General features: G+C 40.9%; 1 protein-coding gene across 5 annotated transcripts in view; it reads right to left on the bottom strand.

Annotated features, from left to right (window-relative positions):
* sfmbt1 (Scm like with four mbt domains 1) overlaps nucleotides 1–20285 on the bottom strand; it is a 27342-nt gene extending 7057 nt beyond the window's left edge. Inside the window, exons 1-17 of one of the 5 annotated variants that reach the window (XM_015060873.1) lie at nucleotides 20112–20285; nucleotides 12951–13081; nucleotides 12765–12859; nucleotides 11950–12193; nucleotides 10652–10740; nucleotides 9355–9607; nucleotides 6913–7010; nucleotides 6675–6776; nucleotides 6091–6250; nucleotides 5906–5988; nucleotides 3516–3642; nucleotides 2387–2500; nucleotides 2219–2261; nucleotides 2073–2140; nucleotides 1844–1983; nucleotides 855–964; nucleotides 290–465 (exon numbers count right to left, since the gene is read on the bottom strand). In XM_015060873.1, coding sequence (XP_014916359.1) covers nucleotides 290–465; nucleotides 855–964; nucleotides 1844–1983; nucleotides 2073–2140; nucleotides 2219–2261; nucleotides 2387–2500; nucleotides 3516–3642; nucleotides 5906–5988; nucleotides 6091–6250; nucleotides 6675–6776; nucleotides 6913–7010; nucleotides 9355–9607; nucleotides 10652–10740; nucleotides 11950–12193; nucleotides 12765–12859; nucleotides 12951–13081; nucleotides 20112–20257 — 2179 coding nt within the window. In that variant the 5' untranslated portion in view covers nucleotides 20258–20285. Of the gene's footprint in view, nucleotides 1–289; nucleotides 466–854; nucleotides 965–1843; nucleotides 1984–2072; nucleotides 2144–2218; nucleotides 2262–2386; nucleotides 2501–3515; nucleotides 3643–5905; nucleotides 5989–6090; nucleotides 6251–6674; nucleotides 6777–6912; nucleotides 7011–9354; nucleotides 9608–10651; nucleotides 10741–11949; nucleotides 12194–12764; nucleotides 12860–12950; nucleotides 13082–19804; nucleotides 20025–20111 lie in introns of those variants that run through there. The other 4 variants (XM_015060872.1, XM_015060874.1, XM_015060871.1 and 1 more) reach the window with 4 other exon arrangements.

The raw sequence follows: 20285 nt of genomic DNA, 5'->3' as shown, positions 1-20285 counted from the left end.
CCCATTTTGTATTTTTTAGTGGGTAATTTTTTTTTTTTTTTTAAAAAAAAAAAAAAAAAAAAAAGGCAGCTTGTGGAAACATCTGTGCCAAATTAAGTTCCTGTATCCCCATATGAAAGATTTTGCTGAAATATTCAACTACCTGCTGCACTAAATGTGAACAAAACTTATTCAGACATTTCTGCCTAATTTTTCCCCCCACTTTTTCAAATAAGCATCTCTAAAGCTCTGTAAAAGTGTTAAAATGTAAACATTACGAGATAAACCCTTTGTGGTCATAAACACCTACTGTATTTGGTCTTGGTGAGGACAGAGCAGTTCTCTGAACAGTGCTCCAGAACCATGCGAGGTCCAAACAGGTTGGGGCAGCACTCCAGCTTGACGCAAGTCTTCCTGCAGAAGTCTGCCACACGATCGGCTGTGCGGACGATTTCCACGGTGGCCCGGTAGCTCTTCCCTTTGTACCTTATTCGTAAAGAAAGATACTCGTAAAGAGACAAAACAGTGGTGTTTCTTCCACAAATACAAAGATTGCATCGCTAAGGGGGAGGAGACTTCTTACTCAACAACAAACAAAGTGTGTCAGACCCTTTTTCAGACTCCTGCTTCGATTGAACCTGATCAAAGTAAGCTACCTAGACCGGCGAGGTCACGTTAAGTCCCCTAGGAGCGATCGGCGCCATAACAACTTCACAGGAGGAGCCTGAGCAGCAGCTGTATTGTGCTGAAAACACTTGTGCTTGTGCTTAATCCACAGCGCGCCTTCAAACAGGCCAGCTGCGAACCCTCGTGCGATTTTAGGAAGTTCTCCGAGGTGCCGAGTCGAGCCGAGATTAAAAAGTGTTTCTTCTCACTTGGCTTTGAGTGTCTCTCCGTGGCCTTGCCAGCGGCTCTCCTGATCCAGCTGCAGCTCCCTCAGCACACGGCTCGGCTTGTACGCGGAGTTTATCAGCAGGGTCAGCACCTAGGCACAAAAGGAAACGGTTGCAACACTTCAGATTCGCAGTATCTCAAAAGACCAATGTGACGAGTCACAATTGTTATCAGCAAGGCTTGTTGTTTGTGTGCCAGCGACAGGCGCTCGACATTTTATAACAGGAATATTCCTCGAGTTTAACCAAAACAGTTGTACAAGACAAATGCTAACTGAAGCATCCCAATTAAAAGGGACAGAACTGGCCTTCCGCTTCATAGCATTTGCAGTGTTAAGCTTTTCTGCAAAGCATGTTTAACATCTACTAATCCGCCTCCCACACAGACATCATTAGCTGTATCAGGAAACATTTCAGCAGGCGTCGGACGGGTGCTCGGCTCTCGTGTGTTGAGAATGCGGTTGTGTTTCCCTTTTTCCTCTCAAAATGCGCTACAAAAACAGCAACTTAAGCAGCCGAGAAGTTCATTTCAGAGCACTTCCTTTGTCAAAAGCTGTGAGTCAAGTGGTGAGCGGCAACAGCATTTTTTTTCCCCCCCTGAACAAAGATAAAATCTAATTTTGGAAAAGCAGGTTGTTTTGATGTGGGGTGAACTCTTGGTAGCAACTTTAATTTAATAAAAAATTCTAAATAATACGCTTAGTGCCATGTGACATGAAGATACCGCTGTAACATGAAGTACGGGCCAAACACTTGGCTGAACTGACCACATCGGTCAATGTTGATAGACGCCCACACAAAGCAGAGTCAGGAAGTGGGATTTTTTTAAAAAAATGCCACATAAAACACAAATAAAAATATGCTGAACTTTGTAGGTTTCAGGTGTCAAATTGTGAGAGAGGCTACGAACACTTTTGTGAGGCACTTTGTCTTCTACTTTGTGTGTTGGTATTGTGCGTTACTTTACTCACCTCTTTAAGAACGAGGACGCAGTTCCCCGGACCGATAAACTGAGGCAGCTCTGAGATGCGGCCTTTGTTGAGGTACGGCCCGGAGAAGCAGCGATGGTTGAAATAGATCTTCGGACAGCAGTATTTACCGTTGCCCTGTCCTGTTCGCCGAGATCGCAGGTTAGTGACAAAACAGCCACCGGCCACAGCCGACCAGTCACTAAACCGCAGCATAGTTGGACGTACTCACCCCCTGTCTCAGACTGACTGGCAATCTGCTGCTTGACGGCGTCGGGAGATGAAGACTTAGGGGGAGTCCTGCTGTAAAAGCAGCAGAAACTCAGCAAGAAGTTGACAGACTGATCAATAATACACCTATACTTGACTGATACTCACTGCTTCTCTGGCTGCACCACGGCAATTTTTCTTTCTTTCTCTACTAAAAAGAAAATCCAGTAAAAACAAACAGCGGTCAGGATGAGCCACAGTGGGCAGTGAGTCGGTGTTTCGACGTCAGCTACATAGCGATCAGGAGGATCAGCTGTGTCGGCCGACGTCGTTTACCTGAGGGCTTGATGGGGTAGACCAGCGGGTAGCCGTTGGTCTCACACCAGCTGACGGGGAAAATGTCAAGCGAATCCATGTGAACTATCAGCTCCGGCATTGGCTGCTTCAGACCTGCGAACCACGAGCAGCGATGTGAGCACGTCACTTCCTGTGACAAGTCAGGTCTTCAAATCCTAAAAAGTCGTCCTTCACCAGGATCAGTTGGAAGTGATTTATTACACCGAAAATGTTGTTATGTCGGGATGCTTTTTAAAGTTATCAAATATAGCTTGTTGGGAACTAAAACAAGAGTTTGAACATTGATAAAAGCTTTTTTTTCATTGATTATAAAATCATTTTATAAAAAAATTGTCATTGGTACAAAATATTCTCGAGATGCTATTTTTAATAAAAATGTAAATATGATATGTGAGATGGGTTTTTGTTGGGTTGCAACTCTATGAATTCTTCTTTGTGGCATTTTTTGCTTGAAATATGTCAGAAATAATAAACCGTTTGAGTTTACTCAGCGTAGGAGGAGAAATCTGTTTAATCTGGATGCATCTGGCTGCTACCCAACCATAATGCATAAATCCATGGACCATTTTCAGTAAAAATAAAATGAAATAAAATGTGGGGAGCTAAAAAAAAACAAACAAACAAACAAACAAAAGGCTTTAAAAGGGATTTCTGAATAATGCATAACATTTGGTTTCTTTATTGATTGTTGGTATTTTTGATTTTTTCCTCACTGATTTTTTTTTTTTTTTTTTTTTTACAGGCAATGCAGTTTTTATTTTTCCTGCTGAAAGAAATATTCACATTTGTGGAACTAACAAGGATTATTTAATTAATCAAATATTCAGTTTTAACTTTTATAGTGTTTATTAACTTTAACCGGTTGGCTTTTATTCAGAAATATAATGTTACATCTAAGTAAAATATGCCTTTTTTTCTTCTATGCTGAGTTATTTCAGGAGAATTAAGTAATTAAAAACATTTAAAGTCAAATTTAATTCATTGTTTTGTTTTCTAGTCTAACATACAGTATTGTTTACTGCACAGAAAAAATGAACAAACCCCAAAAACTTTATTTATCTTTCTTAAACAAACTGAACAGTTTTCCTCCCTCCCCCCCCTGTCTCACCTTCCAGGCTAAGCCAGAGGTATTGCCCTTTGACCCTGGTGACAGTCGCCACGTGAATGTTCTCGGGTGACAGTGGGTTGACGGCCTCTAGTTTCATGGCCTCTTTGAAGCCGTGTTCGCCCTGCTCCTGTGAAGACCAGAGCAACAGAACAATTTTAGTCCAACAGCTGATGCTGCAAAAACAAAGCGGCGCCGATGAAAATCAGATTTTTATCGCCGACGTTTCTTTACGCTGCCGGTCGCACAGGTACAATCTCGTTATCTCCGTTTCGTCCTTTCTGAACGTTTGTGAGGGAAGACAAAAGTTTGGGCTGGACAGCAAAAAAAAAAAAAAATCTTTTTACAGCAGTGGTCAGATTTGTAAGCAGCCCAGATAAAGATGTGGAAAAAAAACAACAAAGCTTTAAAATAAACTCATATTTACTGCAGCAACGTCACTGGTGGCAAAATGATTAGTATGCCCAATCGTTTTGGCTTTATTAGACGTCTTAATAAAGAAAAGCTGAATGCAACAGAGGCTTCCTGTGGCAATATAATGTGCGAAAGAGGAAAATTTCTTCTCACCAAGTCTCCATAACAACAATTAGATGCCATTTACGTAACAAGCAGTTGTTATGCAGGGCATCACAAATGTAGAGTTTGGCAACAAACTTTGTCGAAGTGAAATAAAACAGAAAAGCTCCTGTTCACACCGTTAAATATGGCGGCTGACCTGTCACGCTGCAGCAAGGTTTCTCTTCCAAAAGCTGCTGGAGCCTTGTGAAATCATTGAAAAACATTTTAAATACAAATACGGTTCACGTTACCAAACTAATAATAATGTATCGTCGTTGGTCGGTTAACAGGAAAATGGTCTGAAACGTTTGGGCCGAATAAACACTCAAATGGTTCCCTGAACTAATGTATTTTCTGAAAAGAACCATTTTACAACAGAATGTATTCAAGATTTCTAATACAGCTGAGCGATTATATGGCTACAAAATGAAATCTCCAGGTCTGATTTTAAATGATTTCCTTCTCCCTCGCCTTCTTTTCTCAAAAGTTTTTTTTTTTTTATTTCACTAATCCCTTTTGTGAGTTGTGTGACAGAGCATTAGGGCCAGTCTATGAAAATTTGTGTTTATTTAGGAGAATATATTGATGATGTTAGCAGAATAAAGATAAAATTTCACCAGAAGAGCCTCTTGAAATTGGAAGAAAAAAAGTTACTTTATCGACAAAAAGATTAGACAAATTAATGCTTTGCTATTTTTTGTGTAGGAGTTTTCCTAAAATTAGATTAGGACACCACTGTCCTAATCTTGGTAATATTACGACTTTATTCTCATATTATTACCACTGTCTTCTTCTAACATTGACTTCATTTTCATTAAAAATAAAAAATCTTTGCCTGATCCCTATATATTGTCAGAGTTGACCTGAATTCAAATAAACAGATGCTGTAAAACAAGATGGCCGCCGTGGGCATGCTGACTCTCTTCACTACGGAAACCCAAGGAGCGCGTTGATGAAAAAAATAATCTAAAAATGTAATCTTCAAAAGATGTGATTAATAGCTAAAGGTTTCCAGTAGAACAAGTCTAGACCTTCTTGTTGTTTTTGATTAAAGAAGCCATAAAGCCTTGAGCTATCAATCTAATAAACCGTTTACAACTCTCCTCCGTTCTTTTGTCAAGCATTAGGAACATTTTATGTAATATGTAAACAGCTTGTTTTCATTTGAATCGCAATGTTGAAAATCAATATTTCTCTCTTTTAACAAAAAGCTTTTCTTGTTTTAACGCTGATTAACAGAAGGAGTGCCAGTAAATGTCTGAATAAGGCTAAGATTTGATTTTTGTTTGTTTCTACTGTAAAAAAGATTCTACTTAGGGAAAAGCCCAAGTTAATTTTATGGCTTTTTAATCATGAGAACTAGGTTTTTTCACACATCTGCAGTAGATAAACCAAACTCCAACAGTATGTGCAACAGTGTTTAATCTGTAATAACCAACAGGCAGCACTGGACTCAAACCCATCCATATGGAAAGGTACTGACACCCCGACTGGTGAAACTGCAGCTGCAAACCTCAAAAAGTCATGCTGTTGTTTTTTTTTATTTTTTTATCTGTATCCAGTACATATATTTACTTAAATTCAAATACAATAATCTTTCCGCCTCATTTGGTCATAATGATGAACAGCACTCAGCTCCAGCTGGGTCTGAAGGACTTCATTTGCACATGCCCACTTCATTTCTTTAGGCCACATTTAGCACAGCCTTAACAAGACAGAAATAAACCCTTCATATAAAAATAAATCATAGATCATCACTACACTTAATCGCCATTTTCAGGTCAGTGAGGAGCACAGTTTTTACACGACAGGTTGCCAGACGGAAAACGACTCACAACGGGGAAGCAATGCTGAGGAGCGGCCTCGGCCTCGCACTGCTTCAGGTAGTCGGCCCAGTCAAAGTCAGAGCCCTGGAAACCTGTTTGCAGTGAAGGAGAGACAAAAAGACAAGGAGGCAGGTGAGTTGAGCTGAGAGAAGAAGGGAGGGAGAATCTAGAGTGAGACAGTGAAGAGAGCAGACCTGGTGGGGGGCTGAGGGGCAGCCCGTTCTTCAGACTCCACTGCGCTGGGAATATGCCCGGACTGTCTCTGTGACAGAGGAAGGATCGTCCCGCGGCCTCCGACTCCTCTATTCCACAGAGGTCGTCCATCGTCACCAGGAAGTATTTCTCATCAAACACCTGGTAAACAAAGAAGGAGATGAAAAGTGTGTAAACGTATGGAAACTTCAACGTTTACACACTGCCGGTGCGTGTCTGTGTTAACATTTGGTTAAAAAGAGCTTGTTCTTCATTCGGTGAGGTTACCCTCAGTGGGTAGAGTGCCCAGAAATTTTATTCAGGTGAGAGTAGCATACACAATAAAGTTACTCAGGTAAAAGTAAAAAGTGAAGTGTAGTTAAAAATACTCCTAAAAGTAGATTTTTCCAAAAGATTGCTCAAGTAAATGTAACTAGTTACTACCTGCCTCTGGTGCCAATCAACGAGCATTATGTGGACGACTGAAGTTATGAATATAAATATATGTAGGTAATAATAAAGGTAATAATAAACACAAACATCAGCGAGGACCATGCTGCATAGGAGAAACGAGAGCCGCCGTTACCTTAGTGACAGTCGCAGGCCTGATGGAAATCGGTGCCGCCGGGTCAACAGCTTCTAGTTTCATCCCGTCTTTAAAACAATGATCTGCGACAGCGGGCTGATCCTGAGCGAGACACCCAGAACACACACTCTGTGTGAGTCCGTTTCAGAAGCACGCACTCGAAGACGTGATCAAATTATCGCCGCCGGATAAACAGACGCGTTTCGGTAAAACGCACAAAAAGCGGCGCTGGCGTTACCTTAGCGAGCTCTGCCGTCAAAGCGTTGTCCTCGGGAAGGTCGCTAATCCGCTGCCTCACCTCCTCCCACTCCTCCTCGGATCGCAGCGCCAGCAGCTCTGGAGAAAATAAATCCACAACAATCAGCTGCTGGAGTATAAAGAACAGCTATTGTTGCTTAATTATATATATATATAAAAAAGGTATTGTTTTATTGTAGTAATTAAACTTGCAATGCTGTTTTGGGGGGAAAAAACAGTTTAAAAATACCAGTTAGAGGACAGTAAAAGTGTCATGTGTCTTTTCATAGTTTGGTGCAAAATGTAATTGTAAAATGTAAAATGCATTGTTTCTGTGAGAAAGTGCTGCGTTTCCACTGATAATGCAGTAAATTATGAATATTTATCAGATTATGAATGCGACTCGAATGCTTCGGTTCAGGCAAAACTGACCTTTGACAAGACTCGGTAAAGACATCGTGATGTTATTGCTGATATTCTTTACCGTAAAAATGGCACATGGATGTTCGCTTATGACAAAGCAAAATGTTTGGGTATGACACAACTCGCTTCAATTTCCAACCATTTCTAATTAATTGAATACATTCCTGAACATTTCCAGAATTTGCCAGCTAAATTTCCCACAGAAAGTTTGTAAAAATGCTTGCTGGCTCTTTGCAGCCCTAATCTGTGGTCAGGATTTCAGCAGTTATCTGTGCAGCTACCATTTACAGCGGCTAAAACTGATGTCACTCTGAGTGAGCAGCATATGTTGTTTATGGTCGCAACAACATGTGCGTACCGTTTGTTGGCTCATCTAGAGAGATGAGAGGAGAACAACTTCTACTATTTTTAGAAAGGTGACACAAGGCAAAGGCTCTAGGTGAAGCACAGGGATGTTTTACACCAACATGTATTGTTGTAATGGACCAGAGGTGTACACCAGGGAAGACATGATTTTTATTTTATTTATTTTTTATTTTTCACTAATGCAAGCTGTTTGAGAACGCCACTACCCGAACCCAGTCTGATACTTTGTTGCAATTGAAAACACAGAACGAGTTCAAACTCACTCACTAATGACATTTCTGATGCTGAAGTATCAGTTTGTATGGAGAACCACAGAGCTCTTGTCAACAAAGTTTTAATCCATATGCTAGGCTAATGTTAGCATGTTTTCTCTCTGTTTTGATTGTTAGATTCTTTTGTGCAGACACAACTTAGACAAAAAGTTTGTTCTTTGCCTTCATAAACACAGCACTTTGCATTCTAGATCATAACATTTAGTGCTTTATCTCCCTTTTACACCGATTTCCCCTCCCCACAGTAATAGCCTCGCAGCTAATCTGACACAACCTGGAGGCCACAGCGACCAATACTGGTTTTTTACGCTGTGATTGTAGTAATGATTGATTTTGGTTGGGAAGCCAACATTGGGTAGAAAAAAACTAAACGTTGCTAAGTCAGCTGAGTCATGTGCCTGGCCATGAATGCACTTCTTTCTGCAAGCCAGAAAACTAAGAAGAACAATAGAAGGGCAAGATGATCACATGGATGATCACATGGTCACAATCTGAACATGTCTGAGCTGAGCATCAACAAAAGAGGTTAAAAATTCTTTACACTGTAGTTTAATATAAAGGAAACTCATTTTAGATCACATTTTACAGTCGTTTACTAGCAAACAGTTATTCTTATTTTTGTTTTTTACCAAAATAATAAAAAAAAAATTCACAACGCTTCAGTTTGTCACAATGACATAACTAATGCCAACTTGCCTCATACTTTTGCTTTAAACCTGGATAATAACATGTTTTAAAGTCAATAAATTACAGATTGCCTGTTACTAATGTGTGATATTTCTGGAGTGAACCACAAACAGATCCCAGCAATATTCTGTATGCATCATCCCACCTCTATTTCTTAATACCTAGATAATAACACTCTCCTTTTTGTTTTGTAAACTGTAAACTTTGTTTGGCTACACAAAGTTTAGCTAAAACCTCATTTTGTTATATATTTTGAGTTTCACTTCTCCCTACTTTCTGCTTCTTGCTTCTGTAAGCAGTGTCCAAATGTATAAAAAAAACTACATTAGCACAAAAAAAGGGGGCCTGGCATTAAAAATCAATAAGCCTTTAGCTGTAGTGGCAGCAGAAGAGAAACCAGCTGTGTCATCACGTACAGTGTACAGCCATTAGGGCTTTTTTATATTTTACATACAAACAAGATCATATTTACAGGCTGCAGTCCTGAAAATTGCTCTAATCATGAATGGAAAACTAATTTCAAGCTCTACTGGGTCACTGTCCCTTTATTTTCTTGTCAGTGCTGAAGAACAAACACGCTGAATGCAGTTAGTGATCAAACGATTTCTGTTACATTATGTTGTTTATATTTTCATAAACATCCATTAGACTCATGCCTTTTCCCCTCAAAACTACAGAACTCGAGAGCCGCTGACCTGAAGGAGGCCTCAGGGTGCAGCCCTGCTCTTTAGCCCAGCCGGGTGGGTGCAGGCGTGGGTGGAGGTAGAAGAGCCAGAGGGTAGCAGGCGTGTCCGGGAGGCCCTCGGTGCCCAGCAGGCGCAGCTTCAGCCTCCCGCCGACGTTTTCCTCCACCTCGGCGCCCCAGGCCGACCGCGGGTCCACGCCGTCCTGGAGCTCCACGTAGCATCCGGCGGTCAGGAGCTCCACCGGGTCTCTGCCGCGCTGGGGCTGAGGAGCGAGAGAGGTCGTGAATGCGGACGCGTGCCTCGGCATGGAGAGGGAGAACGCGGCACGTGTGACTCGGTGGCAGGACCGAAGTCCGGCCGCTGGAAGCCAACTAACAGCGGTGAAGAATTTCACAGGTTGCTCATCCTGCGAATGTGCTTTCAGCGTCTCGGCCTTAGTGGTGTAAACAAACGCTCAGTTTGGCCTGCGTTTTACCAACTGCATGCGAGTCGCACATTTTACTGCAGACGCAAAACCTCATTTAGTTCAGGCTGGAGCTTTTCATGCACTGCAAAAACACAAAATATTACAGAGTATTTTTGGCCTAGTTTCTAGTGCAAATGTCTTAGTGAACCAGAAATAAGACAACATTAACTTACAGGTAACTTTTCAGCAAGATATAGGAGCTTTAAGTCAATAACTCCTTAATATTACTGAAAAAGTACAAGATATAAGTTCAGCAGTCTGCCGGTGGAGCAAGACTTTTTAACTTATAATATGAGAAAAATGTCTTGTTGCACTGAAAAATTATTTCACTTGTAACTAGTAGTTTTCCGTCAATATTAAGGAGTTACTGACTTGACAAAAGCGCACACTTCTCACTGAAAAGTTACTTGTAAGTTAGTACACTCGAAATAGGACAAAAAACTAAGATATTTGCATTGGGAACTCCACCAAAAACACTTGGTAAGATTTAGTGTTTTTGCAGAGCGACAGGCACGTGAAAGTTGCATCAACTATGAGTTTTCATACTGGAAGTAAAACAGAAAGTAAAACATCACAGTTTTACTTTGAATCGGTTGCTCTGATCACCTCAGGCTATAAACTGTCAGTTTTTCTCTCTCTAAGTCAGTGAGTTATAAATACTGAAGTCAACAGAGTAACAGCTCTCGTCTGACTTTATTGTGGGAACCTTCATATGCTAATTTAAACCTTACTGGCTGCTAGTATGTTGTTTAAAGGCAACAAACAGAAGCTTTCGTGATATTAAAGCTGGGCTCCTTTAGGAGTTTAAGGCTGAGCAGATGTTGTGAACCACTGCCTTACCATTTCCAGCAGACTGGCAGGCGCGCTGCACTCCTCAGCCAAGGCCTTCTCCAACATGGCCTCCCACTCTGGATGTTTCTCACGCACACCTACAGCAAAAGGTTCACAGACCACAGAGTTCAGGTCAGCCACCACAGGACCAGGAAGTCTTTAACAACACACACACACTCTTTTCCAGCTTTCATTTGTCACTCATCTAACTCTTAGCTAAGACAGTCAAAGCAAATTACTTTATTACAATATTTACTGATTTAGGATTTGGCCTTCTTTTTTCTTTTCTTCTTTCAAATAAAAATGCTAAAAAGAAGGTGGAAGATAAACCATGTTTTACAGCTTCTTGAAATAAAAATGAACACACCGCTTCACACCGTTTGGACTTCGCCACATTTTGTGTTATTACAAACAAAATGAGACAAAATGTCTCATAATGTCCAGCATCCTTTTGGGATTTTAATACAACATAAAGTAGCATGTAATTGTGAAGTGGGCGGAAAATGTTACATGGTTTTAAAGGGACAGAACTAAAAGTATGGCAAAGATAGGAATTCTGCTCCTTTTACTCTGATCTCCCTAAATAAAATCTGCACTCAAACAGCGGGTCAGTTATCGCCCAGGTGGTACGGCTGGAATGATTAATCAGATTCATCGTGAAGAACCCATTAAAGTAATAATCGCCAACTAGCTTAGCAATCGATTAATCGTTAACTGAAGTATACAGGCTCTAAAAAAGGCCACTTGCTGAAAGAGCAACACAGTCAGAGCAGCAATTAAGACAAAAATATTCCCCCCAAAAATTGCATTTTGCATTTAAGAATAAAATGACCTTCTTTGAATGTTAATATAATAAGTGGCGGAGTTCAAATTCTGTAAATGAAATATCATATTGAGCACCTTTTGCTGGTTATTAATCGATTAATCCAAAAATGTAATGAGCAGATCAGATTTTTATTTTCAATAAAATATTTATCACTTATTGTCCTTTTTCCTATTAATTATGCTCTACCATCTGTAGGTCTCACTTATAAATTCCAAACAAAGTACGTTGAGTTTGTGGCTCTAACACGTCACAAAGGAGAGGAATATTTCTTAAGGCAACTTTATGCTCTGAAAACAATCATAATAAATAAAGTTTTTTTTTTTTTTTCATGCACCCTGATCAGAAGGAACAGCTCTAGCTAAAGACATCATAGTATTATGATGACATTATTCTCATCTCTAACCACAGATATCGGTGTCTGATGCGCCAAAACTGTTTTTAAAACTTTTCCAGTCCGACTGAGTCAGAACCAACAGCTCACCCTCGGGGGGTCTCATGGTCTTGCCATGCTGCCGGCTCCAGCCCAGCGGGTGGAGGTCCGCTGTCATGATGTCGCACCAGAAGTCGGCGCGGCGGTCGTCCTGGTAGCCCTCGTAGCGCAGCAGCAGCAGCTGGCCGCACGTGGTGATGATGGCGGCCACCCAGTAGGGGGCGTCGGCCTCTGAGCGGACGCACACCTCCAGCTTCATGCCCGGGGTCAGACCCGTCTGGAGTCCCTGGTCCACCTGAGGCACGACGAGGATCGTTAGGATTGTTTGAAATCAGCTGCAATCTACCGGAGTTCATGCAAATGAAGTCAATAAACTGACTTGAGGAGAGCTCCAATGTAGGCCTGCAACTAATGATTATTTTAGTAATTGATTATTCTGACGATTAATCGATTAATCGCATTTTTAAAAATGAGCACATTCTGCAGATTTTTCATTTAACCACTTAAGCCTTTTTTTATACAATATTAGAAATACAAGCAAAAAAATAAAGCAAAAACATTTTTACAGAAAAAAGTGCTTTCATTTTGTACAGTTTTGNCTTAATTAATGCTCTAAATATGTTGTTTTTTCAGCAAATAGCTTTTTTATTTGAGTCTGCAATTACTCCAATTACTCCGATTTCCTTCACAGATTCATTGCGATTAATCCGATTAATCGTTTGAGCGCAGCTTCAAGAAAACATCTTGTGAATTTTGTGTTCATATCTGGGAGGCTGACTCCAACTTATCATTTGAATGATATTTTCATATTACAACATAGTTTAACTAAGCTAAAAAAAAAAACAACAGAAAACCTTTCCACCTACATGTTTGAAGGCGTGATGGGGCACGGCCACGGCTTCCGTCTCCTCCAGGTAGTCGTCCCAGCTGAAGTCAGCCACATCCTGAGCACAGTCACCATCTGAAACGAAACACGTACACACACACATTTATATTCATGTGCTCCTTTCCGGCAACTCGCTTTAAGCAGCCGCTCATAGAGAAGTTCCTACCAGAGTCGGGCGTCTCCTGGCTCATAGTGGTGGCCCCCTGGAGGCTGAGGCTCGGAGCGCTGAGAGGGAGCAGATGAGAAGGATTGTTCTCCAGCGAGAGCGAGCGAATCAGACAAAACCGCTCCGAAGACCTAGCAAGAGAGGAGAATGATAGATCTTCAGCCGGTTCGGTGTTCTCTCTTGTCCACTGTCCCTCTGCTTTTGCTGAGCCAAATGATGACTGAAATTATTTTCGGCATAAGATACGCGAGATGCCATTTCTACTTTATAGCAATAGACATGCCAGACCGTAAGGCGCAGGGGTTAAGCACAACCCACAGGAGGAGGCCTTAGTCCTCAACGTGGCGGTCGCAGGTTCGATTCCCGGCCTGGTGATTTGCTCTCTCTCTTTACCCACTTTCCTGTCTCAGCACTTTCAAATAAAGGCCACTGGAGCAAAAAAAACAAAACAAAAAGAACTGCAATGATGCATGCAATAATAAATCAATAAAAATAAATATCGCGATAGAAATGTGATCGATATCAATAGATAAAACATCTGATAGATTCAACTTTGACTGAACTCTGTTCCAAAACCGCACAGCATTCTGGGTTGCTAAAAGATGCAGGTTTCATTTCATATCAGAAACAAACTTCTGGATTGGATTAAAATAATATCGGATACGGATACCGAATGTTTTCCAACAAACCTCTGAGGCCTTCACAGAACAACTGCTTCTAAACAGATTCACTTAAACACAAGCAAGACTCTCATTCTATAAGAATATCTAATAATAAGGTTACTTCTGAAGCCTGTTTGTGGAAATGAATGTTATCAGAGTATTGAAAGCACATGCATGCCACACTTTTCAGGTTTGCTTCCACTTTATACGTAGCGGCTGGTGGAATATCAGCCTCAAAACAAAGAGAATTTCTGCTGCCTTAATTTGCAGCTTTTTTCAGAAAGTACAAAACGAAGGAGTGCTGACTTTTGCTGAACAATGCTGCCAAATCTTAAGTCAGAACATTAATATTCCAAAAGCTTCTCTTCTGGCCCTGCACTTAGCACCTATGTAGCACCCCAGATGGCTGGAAAATTTAATCTCGCAAAGGAGTCGCTTCCACTGGTGAATCTGATTTCTTTTTCTTCTTTTTTTAAAAAAAATCTTAATTGGGAGCGTCTTTTTAGACGATTCAAACGGCGGCTTGACGTGAATGTGGATAGTTTTGACACACGGAGCTGACCCCCGGCCTGGCTGTGAAAAGCAGATGAAATAAGTTAAAGCAACAAGAGGCGGTGGCGGCGTGAATGCGAAAGGAGGGACAGGGTGAGCGCTGGTTTCGGCCTCGGCTCCATTCAGCCACGCTGTCAGCCTCGTCTTTGTCACATCTGACATCTCTATTAAAACAGGGGCCGCCGCCGAGGGCCGGGGGCCGACCCCCTCCCCGACCGCCGGACTGCCACGGCGACCCCGGTGCTCCACTGGGACCAGCGCCGCCTTTCACCCGCGACCCCGCACCAGACTTTCTCTGTCTCTTCCCCCCCGCCCTCCACACCTCCCAACTTTGACAAAAGACACACAAACCAGAGGTCCTCATTGTACTGGGAGGGGAGGGGAGTGCAGGGTGGGGGTTAGAAGAAGAGGGACAAAAAAGAGCAGTTGAGAAAAAAGTATAATTGCTTGCTTTATGATAAAAAGAAAAGTCAAAATAAAACAACAAAATCAACACATTTCTGACTCTACCCTGGGTCGTTTTAACTTTCCTATACAAATAAGCCCCCTCTGCTAAAACACAAAATTTATTAAGTATTTTTGGTCCAGTTTCTATATCTTACAGTTTTCTACATCTTAGTATAATTGAAATAACATAAACAAGCTTAAAAGAGACTTTTCAGGAAGAATTAGGAGCTTATTTTAAGTAAATAATTCCTTAATATTGATGAAAAAGTACTAGTTATAAGTATGTCATAATATTGGAAAAATATATGTCTTATTTCACTTGCAAACTATTTCACTTATAACTTGCACTTTTCCATCAATTATTGACTTAAAAACAAACTGCAAAAATACAAACTCTTACCAAGTATCTTTCGTCTAGTTTCTAGTGAAAAATATCTTAGTACACTTAAAATAAAATAAAACTGACTAACACATAACTTTTCAGCAACACATAGGAGCTAGTTCTAAGTCAATAATCCCTTATTACTGATGGAAAAACTACCACTCGTTTATAACAAGACATTTTTCACATGTTATAAGTGAAATAACAATGAATAAATGGATAAAGCACTTTTTAAAACTACATTAAGGAACCATTGACTTAAATCAAGCTCCTACAAAGTTACTTGTAAGTTAGCATACGTGAACTAAGACAAAGCTAAGATATTCACACATGAGACTAAACCAAAAACAGTCGGTAAGGTTTTGTTTCTTTGCAGCGTCACTAAGCAGCACGAGCCGTAGCTTTCTGCAGATGTTCGGCTGGTTTAGGCAGACAGGAAGAAAAGCAACTTCCCCGTTTTGCACGCAGCAGAGAGTGGTCTGCGTGGACCACAGCGAGCAAAGGTCCGCCTCGATCTCGCGCCAACCGACACTCTGACTGAACCCGAAAGACGAGAGCTTCCAAATGTGTACACACACACACTCACACACACACACACACGCCCACGCCAGGCACGAGGAGGCACTCAGAGGCAACAGGAGATCCACGCTGCACATCCCCTTTAACAAGCACTTACCGAATCATATCCTCATCAGCACTTAACAGTTCTAAAATAAATAAATAAAAAGGCCTTTTTGAGCCTCCGGCGTCCCCGGGTGGGGAAGAGCAACCCGATAACATGAACGTGCTACACAGACGGACGTCTCCCCGAACTCCACTTGGTGGCATCTGTAGCTCACCGGCGCTTGCTTTCCAATGTAAGTGGCGATCAGGCAGGGGAGAAACAAAAAAAGGGATTTTCTCCTGAAATTAGTGAAGCTGAAAAGTATTTATTCAGCCTGGGTCTACGAGAGATTCTCACAGTATGAAAACGATCACAGAATTTAGCGTTAAAAGCAAAATCAACTGTATGTGTAGAAGTAAGATGACCTGATTGCATTTATTTAAAGAAAACTACCAACTGTTTCAACCTTTGCAAAGATGATATGTTGATTAATGAATGTAAAAGTTAATTATAAGTGATTCATTGGTTGTTTTAAATTCACAAACTTGAGCCAAAAAAAAAAAAAAAAGTAGATTTTCTGGTTGTTGTTTTTTCTAATAACCATAAAGTTTACATAATGGATATTAGCTGGATAATTAGTCTCAAATGGAGCCAGCAGTTGTCTGTACTTAGCATGTTGAGGTAGCAGCTTCATCTTAACATGAGCTAAAAGTGGCAGCCTTCTAGTTTACAGCTTCCTTGTTTTCCCTTAAAAATGGCGGGGAAACTATAGCTCACTTCTAAACGGCAGTGCACAGCAACAGGTGTGGGAGGGGGTTCAATAACTGGCAACTTTAAGATCAAAAAACAAGAATAAAATCGTGTCTTTTTCAGATTTGGTGCGGCAAGGCATCTTTTTAGGGAAACTCTACGTTTTACTCATCGTTTATACGAGGCTCTGACTGCATGCAAAGTTTAAAAAGACTGCCGGAAACTTTCAAAATGTGTTTCTTGTCACGATATGCAGGAAAAGAAAAAAAAAGCTAAAGAGTTATAGGTGTTTAGCTTTATGTCTGCTCGTCTCCTACTCCTTCGTGAAACGTGCTTTCACAAAGTTTAACTCTTAAAAAGTGAGCTCATTGACATATTTGCTTCTGCTATCGGACAGAACGTGACGCTGACTGAGACCCAGCATGTCTGTGGAGATTAGACAAGATGCTAAAAATGGGGAGGGAAGATCATTCAGATGGAGAGATTTTGAGGCTGCTCAGTAACCGACTAAATCGCCACGGATACTTTAGTTCCAGAGCTCTTCATAACAACTTAAAATACTCACCCAGATAAATCACTTCTTTCTTTTTTTAAATGAACTGCTCTCTGCACTGCGGTTGACTGAAATGTAACGCAGCCTCGGACTGAGCGGGAGGGGAGGCGGTAAGGTGTTGACAAAATGAAGGCGAGTCCCTGCACCGCCGGAGATGTTTTGGCATCAGTCCGCTACAGGACGACGGTATGATTCAGCCAAAAAAGGATAAAAGCAGGATTCATCAACAGTGAGGATACGAAGAACGCAAGTCTGCTTCACTTGAAGTTTCTCTGTTTCGTTTCCCCCCAAAATAATTTAGAAAGCATCACATTCGCCAGAAACCAAGATGTTAAATGGAAAAATGTAAGCTACTAGCAGTGAATCTGGGTTCCAGAGAGAAAGATGTTCCAAAAGGAAAAGGAAAAAACACACAAAAAAAACAGAGAAAAGGTCTTGTCCGCGAAGGCTTGTAATTACCGCTGCAAAATGATCCGGCACTGCCAATTTCTTTAATCACTCAGAGACCTTCCTGTGACACGACAAAAAAAAAAAAAAAAGAAAAGAAAGTTTGACTGGAACTAAAAAGCAAAGTATTGGACACAAAGGAGCAGAAGTGAATGAACCAGAGTAGAAAAATCCCTTCAGCAGAGAGTCACAGCCCTCATCTGCTTTTGTGTTTGTTGCATAGAAACAAGCCGCACGCTGCTATGATTTCAGAAAGGATGGGGCTCCAAGATAAAAAAAAAAAACATCCTAAGAGTAGAATAAAAGGAAATTATCACCTTTGAGAAATGTTTTTCTTTTTTTTTTTTTTTTTAAAAAAAACCAGTAATCTTAAATCATCCTAATATTACTGTTATCACTGCAGTTGTTGATGTTGCGCAACATATTACAAACAATACATTATTACAGCTATCATTTCTAAAACCCAGCAGAGGTGTTCACTTAGAAATCTTTTTTTTTTTGTCTTTGATATCATTTCATTCCACTCTGGACATGCAGTTATTGTGACAACAGATCAAACTAAATGAAAGTAAACTGATACTTGGTGTATTTGCTGTGTTCGCTGTAAGAAAAATACAAGTATTTATGTCTTAAAAATCTTACCATTTCAATGTCTTTCATCAAACCATTCCTGGAAATACCAGAGTTGTGTTTTTTTTTTCTTCCCATTATACAGAGCATAGCACCTGTTGCTGAGCACTGCCAGTCAGCTGGCCTATAAAAAAAACTTTGCTTAAAAGAAAGACAAATGTCACTGTTTGGAAAAACAAAAACAGAATATACGTGTGCTACACTTAGGTATGTGCCAACTCCACATAATAGAGTCAAAACAGCAAACACAGTAGCATTATTTTGGGCTAGTAATGTTATCTTCTTTTAGCAGAACAATGAAAGATTGTTGTTTCTCTTTTTTAATAGAAGAACATTATGCTATAATAAAAAAAAGTCTATTCGTCATGGTGATGATATTGTACTTTTATACTGAATCGTGAGAATCTAATAAGATACCTGTAGCTACTAGTTCACAGCAAGGAAATGTTTTATATTCTAATGAACTTAAATAATGTGATATTGAATAGCATTTCTGGGAAGATGAGCTTCAAGTTTTAATTTGAGGAACCCTGATCAGACTTCTTTTTTTTTGGCCAATCTGGGTTTCACTTTACTTCCAGCTGTGACATGCAGAGTCCATGTTTTCCCCCCACTAACCCACTAGAAAAGATAAAAGAGAAAGGAATATGCAGCGGGTTCTTTGATGTCAGGTAGTAATTTGGAAACCCAACATAAAATGAAGGAACTACAAGATTATGTCTACTTATGCATCAAAGCACTTCTTTTCTAACAATTATATGACTTTTTATGAAGCTAAACAAAGCAGGGTAGCCATGTAAACAACGTTGGTCGATGTGCTCCTATGGGCTAAAATGGTGCGAGTTTTGATCCATTTAGTCGATATGACAAGAAAAAAAAATCGGATATTTTTCCACCGATCATGTCCGATATTGATATCTGGCTCATCGATTGGTGTTTTTTCTAGTTGAAATGCGTTTGGTTTTTCTACAAGATTTATTTTTTCCAAAATGTAACTACTCTAAACTTTAAAATAAAAAATAAAAACCTGATAAATTATGGCTGACAAATTACGTAGTTTTTGGGATATGAACAGCCAGGAGGCGACCGGCATATGGAGCTCACACTTCATACGGAAATTTTAATAACTTCAACTTCCCCAACTGCATTAATATGGACAACATGTAGTGTAGTCTCTAAAAGTCACGAGCTGGCCTGCTTACACCCACTATATCTATTCATCCTGCTGCAACTTCAAGACCAAAAAAACACGATGGAGATAAATAAATAAATTAATTTAAAAAAACAAAACATTTTTGCCATCTGTTCAATAACAGATCTCGTGAACTTGCAGAGAAGCTGCTGCGGCACGTCAGTCGGAGCAGCGCGATGCCAGCGGATCACTCAAGTTGCACAATAGGGAAGTTAAGAGGCCACATGAATAATCGGTTGCTTTGAGTCAACGTGGAAAACGTCAACAGTTTAGTTCGTGCAACGCATCCTCGCGTTCACCAGCTTCTCAAACCCGCGTTTAGTTTATTTTGGCGATCGCCTCAGAGAAACGGATCGGATGAGGTCGTGCAACCTTCATTATGTAAGGCTTCGACGTTAGAAATATACGGAGTTCTTCAAGGCCAAATAAGTGGAAATTTCCACAGAATCTTTTAAGTGCTTTTAGCCTGAAGATTGCAACGCTTGTTCAGACTAACCGCTGAATTTAGAAACAGAGAGAGAGAGAGCGAGAGAGAGACAGAGAGAGAGAGATGGGGCCAAGAATGGCTTTTGCAGAGAGAGACTAACACTGCGCTGACGGTCCAACTTTCACAATGAGCAAAACATGACACGTACCGGATTAAAATGCGAACCCGGTGAATTAGAAACCCCGACCCGAAGCGTGTCAGGGCCGTGCGAGACTCTTTGGACACATGGTGGGACCGACTGTGTCCGAGTCAAGTTACTGAACGTCACGGCTGGGGAGCAATATAGGAGCAAGCTTGGTGAGCAATAAGGGCGCTTACACTCGACCGAAGCCGACTCATCTTTTTGAGAGACGGGAAAAAAGGCGAACGCGCGCCCACTGCACCAAACACCGTTGGGAAAACGTGAAAAACAACACAGAGTACGTGAATATTTAGTCGCCAAATTCCCCGCTTACCGATAAGTAGTTTTTCCAAGTCGGTTTTTTAGATGCCGTTCCTCTCCGCCTGCTCGCTCTCGCAGCAGTGTTAATCCAGCGTGAGTGAAAAAGCCGGAGTACCGGGGGAACCTTTCAAAATAAGACGGTCCGGTCGCAACCGCCATAGACGTACAGCCGTAGGCGCAGGTTTGG

This window comes from Poecilia latipinna, unplaced genomic scaffold, assembly GCF_001443285.1.
Source record: "Poecilia latipinna isolate Pla-1442-1.1 unplaced genomic scaffold, P_latipinna-1.0 Scaffold1751, whole genome shotgun sequence".
Classification (NCBI taxonomy): Eukaryota; Metazoa; Chordata; class Actinopteri; order Cyprinodontiformes; family Poeciliidae; genus Poecilia; species Poecilia latipinna.
Note: the sequence above shows the minus strand (reverse complement) of the source record. Positions and strands in the feature narration are given on the sequence as shown.